The following is a 9,866-nucleotide window of genomic DNA, read 5'->3' on the forward strand; positions in this document are numbered from 1 at the left end:
CAGGTTTTATATGTTTTTAATGTTAAAAATTTCAGTGTCATCCTTATTTTTGTGCTAACAATAGTATGTACAGGTGTATATATATTTGTCTGATTATTATTTCTCATATGTGCTAGCCAAGTATGTCAACTCAGGGTGTTGTAAAAATTTTTATATGTTATTTGTTCATTTTGATATTAGAGTAAATACAGTAGTCATAATTTTTCACTTGGATATTCCTTCACTCCTGTGCGATTTTCACACTACGAAGGCCAATACATCATTTTTATTTTAATGCAAAGTGTGTGCCACATTCCATCTGCCCAGTATAGCCCACACTACTGAATCACATCACAATGAATTTGGATTTTTCTACATTTGCAGCTATCGTGGTATTTTACATGGCTAATGAGTTACATGTTACTTGTACACATGGAAAGGATGAAACGTAACAAATATAGCTACGTGTTCCTGGAAACTGTTTTCTATTGCCCAGGGAATGTTTAACACAAATGTAAAAAAAAAAAAAAAAAAAAAAAAAAAAAAAAAAAATGAAGGACATCCAGCTGATAAGGTGATAGCATAGTATTTTCAAGATGATGCTAATAATTTATCAAATTCATATTAATTAAAATAGTGGAAAGTTAATGTCCTGATATATATCTCATATCATACACACTACCTGATGCCTTTTAAAATAAATATTATACCTCTTTGCAGGCGATGAGTCACAATAACGTGGCTAAAGTATGTTGACCAGACCACACACTAGAAGGTGAAGGGACAAAGACGTTTCGGTTCGTCCTGGACCATTCTCAAGTCGATCGACTTGAGAATGGTCCAGGACGGATCGAAACGTCGTCGTCCCTTCACCTTCTAGTATGTGGTCTGGTCATCATAATACCTCTTTCCCCCCCCCCCCCCCCTTTCAAGACAACACACCAGGCCTAGTGAGGTTCATCACCTGAATGCATTAATACATGCTTTCTCATACTAGTAAGATGCTTAAATCTTTTTCCACACTTCGGACATTCATGAGGTTTATCATCAGTGTGCACTAACATGTGACTTATTTTACCGTAACGGTGTCTGAATCTTTTCCCACATTCTGGACACTCATAAGGTTTATCATCCGAATGCACTACCCTGTGTGCCTTCATATTATCAAGAAGGCTGAATCTTCTCCCACACTCAGGGCATTCATGTGGTTTATCACCCGTATGCACTAACATGTGTTTTTTCACACTATTATGATGTCTAAATCTTTTCCCACACTCGGGACATTCATGAGGTTTAGCATCCACATGTATTAGCATGTGCCTTATCATATTACAATGATCTCTAAATCTCTTCCCACACTCTGGACACTCATGAGGTTTATCATCAGTATGCACCATCCTGTGTTTCTTCATATTTTGAAGACGACTGAATGTTTTCCCACACTCGGGACATTTGTGACATTTATCCTCTGTATGCACTAACATGTGACTAAATATACCACTACGTTCTCTAAATCTTTTCCCACATTCAGCACACTCAAAACGTTTAATGCCCGTATGCACCCTCCTATGTGTCTTCATACTTTGAAGACGGCTGAATTTTTTATCACATTCTGGACACGTGTGAGGTTTAACCCCAGTGTGCACTGACATGTGTTTCTTCATATTATGAAGATGGCTGAATGTTTTTCCACATTCTGGACATTCATGATGTTTATTCCCTGTATGCAATATCATGTGATTCTTCATACAATCAAGACGACTAAATTTTTTCCCACATTCCGGACATTCATGATGTTTATCACCTGTATGCACTATCATGTGTTTCTTCATATTGTCGAGACGAGTGAATGTTTTCCCACATTCTGGACATTCATGAGGTTTATCACCGGTATGAATTGACATGTGACTTATTATTTGGCTACGGCGCCTGAAGCTTTTCCCACACTCTTGACACTTGTGAGGAAAGTGAGGTTTAACCCCCGCATGAACCTTCATGTGATACATCATATTGCTATTGTATCTGAATTTTTTCCCGCACTCGGCACACTCAAAAGGTTTATCATCTGTGTGGATCACCATGTGTTGCTTCATATTATCAAGACGAAAGAATAATTTCCCACATTCAGGGCATGCATGAGTTTTATCTCCTGTATGTAACCTCCTGTGTGTCTTCATATGATCAAGACGACTGAAGCTTTTCCCACATTCTGGACACTCGTGAGGTTTCATCTTCCTTGTGATCGTTCAGTTTGTGCGAGTTATCTCACTTTAATGCTAGGAAAACATGTCTTGTGAGCTGGGGACGTCTCCTGAAGACACAGTCGTTGGGAAGGATAATTAAGGCTTTCTTCTACCGTCTTCTTTGTGATATATGCAGTTTGTATAAAGATTTACCCGTCTCGAGGCTTGGTGCTGGGTTGGAGGCAGCAAAGCCAAGCCTGGTGGCGTACAGAAGTATGGACAATGGAGGAGCTGTCCCTTCTACACTTCCCTTCTGCTGAGCGCCTCCTCTCCAGAGGGTACGGAGCGCACACAAATATTTTTACCATTTCGGACACAAAATTAGTACGTTTCGTATATATATTCATTGCTCAATGCGGAAAAACCACAAAGAAATGGGGAAACACTCCAGTGTTTAGTGATCGTCAATTGCATCATTGCTCAATATTAAAAGCATAATATAATACGCCCTGCCCTGGTGACTATTACTCCCTTATCTATCCATATCTCAACTATGGTATTTGTGCTTGGGGCTCTACTACCCAAAATCATTTACGTCCTCTAATTACTCAACACAAAGCTGCTATTAGGACAATATCCAATTCTGGCCCCAGACATCACTCGGTACCCCTACTTAAATCTCTGAATATGTTAGACATTAAGTCACTGCACATTCTCTCATGTGTATTATACATATATAAAACGCTAAACTATAATGCCAATCCTGATCTCAAAAGCTTCATAGAAGGTTGTATCAGAACCCATGAGCATCACACCAGAAATAAATACAGTTTTGATATTCCTAGAGTACGACTTAATCAAACTAGAAATGCTCTACAAATCAAGGGGCCCAGAATGTGGAATGACCTTCCCAACCATGTTAAAGACTGTACCTCTCTCAACCAGTTTAAGTTAAAAGTGATCGAAGCTATACCTAATAAATTCCCTGTAACCTACCTTACCCTTCTATTGTCAACCAATGTCTGTTTTTTTCTTTAAAGAGCGCTGTTTGTCGACATAATTGTATTTGTGCTGCTTTTTCATCTATGTTTTCATTTCTTGTTTTCATTCTACTCATTATGCTCAATTAGTATTAAGCTTGTCATTTAAGTTTATCATGCCCGAAACGCTTTGCGTAATAGTGGCTTTAGGCATTGTATGTACTAGCTATACCTATAAGTTAAACAATCCTTGTAAATATTTATTGTATGTATGTACCTTACCTAAATAAAATTGTATTGTATTGTATTGTATTGTAATGCTATTAATCAAGACTGTAACTTGCTTAGCTAAATAAATTGTGGGGTTCAGTCCCTGAGCCCATTATGTGCCGCTGTAACCCTTTCCACTACCGCCCACAACATGGGTATGGGGTGCATTAACTAAACTAACTAACGCTATTAACAAATTAAAATTTATTTAACATGCATATAGTTATTCAATTTTAATAAATTAATTCAATAGTTATTAAATATAATATTATAGTTATTATATGATTATTATTGGTTATTCGTCACCCAGCAAAAGTTTGCTATCAGAACAATATAAAAAAAATATGTTTTCAGGCTTTTCATTTACCCAAATTTGTAACAAATTAGATGGCAAATTCCTTGGCGTTCTCATTGACCACAAGCTGAATTTCCAGGGACACATTCTAAATATATCAAAAAAAGTTTCAAAAACTATTGGTATTCTTTCTAAGATCAGATATTATGTACCCCGCCCTGCCCTGGTGACTCTCTATTACTCCCTCATCTATCCATATCTCAACTATGGTATTTGTGCTTGGGGTTCTACTACCCAAAATCATTTACGTCCTCTAATTACTCAACACAAATCTGCTATTAGGACAATATCCAACTCTGGCCCCAGACATCACTCGGTACCCCTACTCAAATCTCTGAATATGTTAGATATTAAGTCACTGCACATTCTCTCATGTGTATTATACATATATAAAACGCTGAACTGTAATGCCAATCCTGACCTCAAAAGCTTCATAGAAGGTTGTAACAGAACCCATGGGCACCACACCAGAAATAAATACAGTTTTGATATTCCAAGAGTACGACTTAATCAAACTAGAAATGCTCTTCAAATCAAGGGACCCAGAATGTGGAATGACCTTCCCAACGATGTTAAAGACTGTACCTCTCTCAACCAGTTTAAGACAAAAACGAAGCTATACCTAATAAATTCCCTGTAACCTACCTTACCCCTCTATTGTCAACCCATGTCTGTTTTTTTTTTAATGACGCTGTTTGTCGACCGAATTGTATTTGTGCTGCTTTTTCAGCCATGTTCCCCCCTTCTTATCTCTTTTTTTTATTTGTTCTCAGCTCATTTTATTCTTTATGCTCAATTAGTATTAAGCTTTAGTCATTTAAGTTTTTCGTGCCCGAAACGCTTTGCGTAATAGTGGCTTTAGGCATTGTATGTACTAGCCCTATCTATAAATCCATCACTCTTTGTAAAATCTTTTGTATGTATGTACCTTACCTAAATGAACATTTGATTTGATTTTAATTTGAAGTAAGCCAGCTAGGATGTGATAGTCGCAGTGATATGGGCCCCCCTTGCCTCTTGCTTTAAGATTATTCTGGCCCTGCATTTACGATTAGTTTACCTCAGCAATTTATTACCGCAATTTATGCAGCATCTTGCTGCATGTTTATTTACTATTACTGGTGTACAATTATGTTTGTTTAACTTTTGCTTATTGCCTTTAAGTTATTAGGAAAAGTCAGCTAGGCTGAGCTAGCTGCTGTGTTTCAGGCCTCTAGCTTTAAGTTTTCCTGGACTTGCATTTACCATAAGTTTACCTCCATTTATTACTGCAGTTTATGCAGTGTCAAGCTGCATGTTTTACTTTTGCTGGTTTTACAATTATGTTTGTTTAACTTTTGATTATTGCCATTAAGTTATTAAGTAAAGTCAGCTAGGATGTGATAGTTGCAGGGATCGGGCCCCCCTAGCCTCTTGCTTTAAGTTTATTCTGGCCCTCCATTTACGTTTAGTTTCCTCAGCAAATTATTACCGCAATTTTGCATCGCTCTTGCTGCACGTTTATTTTACTTATTACTGGTTTACAATTATGTTTGTTTAACTTTTGCTTATCCCCTTTAAGTTATTAAGTAAAGTCAGCTAGGATGTGCTAGCCGCTGTGTAACGGGCCTCATATATGCCTCTTCCTTTAAGTTCATCTTGGACTTGTTTTATGATTAGTTCCATCAGCAATTTATTACTGCAAGTTATGCATTGCCTAAGCTGCATGTTATTTTACTTTCTGGTTTTACATTTATGCTTGTTTATTCTTGACTTTGTCATTTAAGTTATTTAGTAATGCCAGCTAGGATGTGCGGGTTGCTGCATTAAGGGCGCACCCCCCCCCAATTCATTTGTCTCTCCCCTGTTTGCCGTCCTTTTACTTCCGTAATTTTATTTACTTACCTCCAGCTGGTATTCTATGTCCACTTGACCTTCGTCTTAAGGACCTATGTCTTTTCTCAGGCCTGGTTGTTTGCCTTTCAGTTAGCCTTCGGCGACGCTCTCATCTCCTCAACCCACTGCTAATCCCCCTTTCCCTCCCAGTTGTGCGTGCGCTCCTGCGGGAGCCGCCTCCTTTGTTTGCCTATGCCCAAGTGTCTGAGGTGTATCGCGTGCCATTCACGGCAGAGGTTTCCTTGGCCCTTGCACGCCAAGGAAACACTCCAAGGGGGGCAGGCCCCCCCAGGGGGTTTCCCCCTTCTCTTTCTGCACTTGTGCAGGTTCCTCTATCAGTCCTTGTAAGGCTTCAAGTCACTTAGGTATTAGTAGTGCCGGCCTTTCGTTGCCGAGACTTTTCTCTCGTCAACTCATGTTGTCTTAACTTGGTTTCCCGTCCCCGTTCCCTTATCTGTTCATGGGGCTCCGGTCCCTCGGCCTTGTTGCGGCCGGGTTTTCGCTGTTTTCCCCGTGTATTGCCCCTTCAGCACGTAGTTGCGGCTGTCCTCCTACATCAGCTTTTCCTTGCCCCCCCCCCTCTTTCGAGCCTATGGTTTATCGTCTGTTCTATCCTCGCATTGTATTTAAATTTATTAATACAGTTGTCAGTGTATGTTATGCTAGCTGCTGCAGCAGACGGGTTTATTCCCTGCCTGCCTCCACGTCATTCTGGCCGTTGCTTACGTTCCTTCTTTCCCCAGTGGCGAGAAGCCGGATCACCCAACATCTGCAACACGGAAGAGGGCACAGACGGCGTCGACGCGAGGCCAGCAACGTAGCGGTGCGAGGACGCAGCCGGCCAGGGCACGGACTAAGCCCGCGCGTTTCGCCTCCCCTTCTACAGAGGCCTCCTCGGGCGGCTCGGACACGGACAGCGAGCGCACCTCCCAGCTGTGCACTACTGGCAAAGCAACGGGTGGAACAGTGACACAGCTACCAACCCTTTCAGCAGACGACTGAGCGACGCTGCAGGCCCTCATCGCGCAGGCACGGGTCACGGGTCCCTCCCTAGTCACAGACCTCCGGGACGGGGGAGGCACCGTGGCCGCCCCTGCCGCAGCTGTCACAGCCACCTCGCCCTCCCCCACTGAACGTCGCCCTCGGTCCAGGGCCAGGGGGCATACGTCGAGGCGCCGTGCCAGCTCCTCCAGCCCGTCCTCTTATGGCGAGTCTCCCAGGGTGAGCGCTTCTCCCCCACTTACTATTCCCTGGCTGGGACACCTTCGGGCGCCCAGGGTTCCACCATCCCACTCCTGGGCGTGCACATCCCTCAGGCCCTCCGGGAGAAGGTCTGGGCTAACAAGTACGTTGACCTCAGGGAGTTGCTCGCTCACGAGTGCGAAGCAGGACCCTTCGAGACATGCCCTGTGTCCACCCCTGACCCCCAGACGCCTGCTAAGAAGCAGCCGCCCCTGATGCCGGACCAGTGGGCGCATGGCTTCGACATCTATGCAACTATCTACATCGAGAAGCACCCAGCCGAGGCCCAGGCGCTGTTCACCTATGCTCGGTACGTCAAGACCATGAAGGCGACCCTCAGAGGTGATTCGATGTGGTACGACAAGGCCTTCAGATGGGACAAGGAGAGGTCGGACTGTTCTTGGCTTGATTACAGGCTGAACTTGGAATTCCGCTCGCTCCAGCGCGTCGCCCAGGCCGCTGTCCAGACGACAAGGCAAGTGGGGCGAACGGTGGCCCTTACTCTCTCTAGCGCCCGGGCCGCAGGGCTCCCCCCGGGCTACTGCTTTTCCTACCACACGAGGGGACCCGGCTGCAATTTTACATCATGTTCCTTCAAGCACTACTGCCCGTGCTGTCGAAGGAGGCACCCGGCTTACACCACTTGTCCCCCAACTCAGCCACGCGACGGACCCTCCCATGACTAGCGGCCTCGACGACACCCACAGGATAAGGGTAAGAAGAACGCCGGCAGTAACAACGCCGGTGGACGCCGACGCCCTTGATGCTTTGCTAGTGGGTTACCCCCTACGGGACTACGTCGTGAGGGGGGGGGGGTTCAAGGGGGGGTTCCTACTCGGCTTTGAAGGGGCGCGGACCCCCCTTTCTTCACGCAACCCTCAGGCTACGACGGACCTCCCGCACATCGTCAGGCCCATGCTCGACAAGGAGTTGAGTCTAGGACGCATCGCCGGCCCCTTCGAAGCCCCCCCTTTCGAGAATTTCAAAAGTTCGCCCATAGCCTTGAGGGAGAAGTCTACGCCAGGCAAATACCGATTCCTGCACAACCTCAGCTACCCTTACTCCTCTGACAGTGTGAACGCCAACATCCCTAGGGAATCGACGTCCGTCACCTACCAGTCTATCAACGACGCGGTGGCGATGGTTGTCAGCCGTTCACCAGGGGCTCACCTGGCAACGTGCGACATCGCAGAAGCGTTCCGGATCGTCCCAGTACACCTGAGCGACTACCATCTCCCTGAGTTTTCTTATAGCGGCAAGTACTACTATGAGAAGATGCTCAGCATGGGAGCCGCCCCCTCCTGCCGGATCTTCGAGACCTTTTCCAGCGCCCTACAAAGGATCCTCGCCGAGAAGTTCGGGGTGCGCGACATCGTGAAGGTACTGGACGACTTCCTCTTCGTCAGTTTCACTTTCGACGAGTGCCAACAAAGCCTGCGGGTGTTCTCCGCCCTCTGCACGCGATTGGGGGTTCCCTTGGCACCACACAAGACCGAGGGCCCGTGCTCCTGCCTCACGTTCCTAGGCCTGGAGATTGATGCTCGTAGGATGGAAACAAGACTCCCGAGGACAAGAGAAATAAGTACACGGCGGCGGTGGAAGACGCGCTGAGTCTAGAGCGCATCCCCCTCCGGAACCTGCAGGTGATTATTGGAAAGTTGCAATTTGCCACTGCGGTAATTCTGAGCGGCCGGGCCTTCCTGCGTCATCTGCACCCCCTCATGCGGGGTGTCCAGCGCCCCTCGCGACTATGCCACTTGGACGCTGAGGCTAAGCTCGACCTCGCCGCCTGGTGCTCCTTCCTCAGCGACTTCAATGGAGTAACAGTCTTTCCCCCAGATGGTGGATGGGGAAGTGCTCCATCACTTTCAATGTGCGCCGACGCTTCTTCCAAGGAGTATGGACTAACGCTAGGGGCGGCCTGGTTCAGGGGAACGTGGCCACAGGACTGGTGTCGGCTCAACATTGCATTGCTCGAGCTGTACCCTTTCTACATGGGTATAGCACTCTTCGCCCCGGTATTGGCAAATAAGAGGCTGGTGTGCAAATCGGACAACAGTGCTGTGGTAAATGTGCTCATCTCTCTGCTAGGTGCCCCTTCCTAATGCAACTTGTCAGGCCTTTGGCAGTGCTCCTGCTCAAACATAACATTACGCTCATCCCCTCCCACCTCCCAGGCAAACTAAACGGGGTTTGTGACGCTCTTTCCCGCTCACAGACGCTGCCGCCCTTGTTCCTGCGAGACGCCGACCGTAGTTCCCACTCACCTCCTGCCCTGCAACTGTAAGGACCCTGTTTAACTCACTGCAACCAGTGACGCGGCGAGTCTACCGGGCTAAGTGGGCGGAGTACGCTGCCTACGTCTCGGCAGGGCGGCGAGGAGAATGCCCCTTTGATGCTAACCCCTCGACCCTGGTGAACTTCCTGCAATCTCTGCTCTCGCGGGGCCTGGCATTCCGTTCTCTTCACGCCTACCTAGCGGCCATCGCCTTCGTCTGCAAGTTTCATGGTAGGAGGGACCCAACCCGACAGTTCCTGGTCACTCAACTCCTCAAAGGGGCACGAAACTCCGCTCGACGGGCCCCTGCGTGGTGTCGCCCTGTGACGAGGCGCCTCCTGCACCACCTGCTGCGGGCACTGGGAGGCGTATGTAACACTGCCTACGAGAAGTCTTGTTTCAGGGCGCTCTTTTCCCTGGCTTTCCACGCCTGCCTATGCCCAGGTGAGGTGGTCTACGCGGAACGAGGACGACACACGCTCAGCATGGAACAGGTATCAATTACGAGGGTAGGAACCGATATTGTCTTCAACTCTTACAAGCACAGCGCAGGTCGCACGCCCACCCTCTCCCTGAGAGCGAACCCTTCCAGCAAGTATTGCCCGGTCCGCGCCCTGTCTAAATACTTTAACTACAGGGGCACGGGCTCAGGGCCCATATTCAAACATGCCGCAGGCGCACCTGTTACCAGGCAAGATTTCTCC

General features: G+C 46.7%; 1 protein-coding gene across 1 annotated transcript; it reads right to left on the minus strand.

The window, feature by feature from the left end:
- Window positions 1-926: 926 nt before the first annotated feature.
- LOC123760426 (zinc finger protein 665-like) lies at window positions 927-2,210 on the minus strand. Its single transcript, XM_045746111.2, has one exon. It carries the CDS (start codon window positions 2,208-2,210, stop codon window positions 927-929), a length of 1,284 nt encoding a protein of 427 aa, XP_045602067.2.
- Between the last annotated feature and the right edge of the window lie 7,656 nt (window positions 2,211-9,866).

Source organism: Procambarus clarkii, chromosome 39 (assembly GCF_040958095.1).
Source record: "Procambarus clarkii isolate CNS0578487 chromosome 39, FALCON_Pclarkii_2.0, whole genome shotgun sequence".
In the NCBI taxonomy this organism is placed as follows: Eukaryota; Metazoa; Arthropoda; class Malacostraca; order Decapoda; family Cambaridae; genus Procambarus; species Procambarus clarkii.

Bases quoted from the DNA above. Each gene is read 5' to 3' on its own strand.
- LOC123760426 (XM_045746111.2), bottom strand. From the start codon at position 2,210: ATGAAACCTCACGAGTGTCCAGAATGTGGGAAAAGCTTCAGTCGTCTT.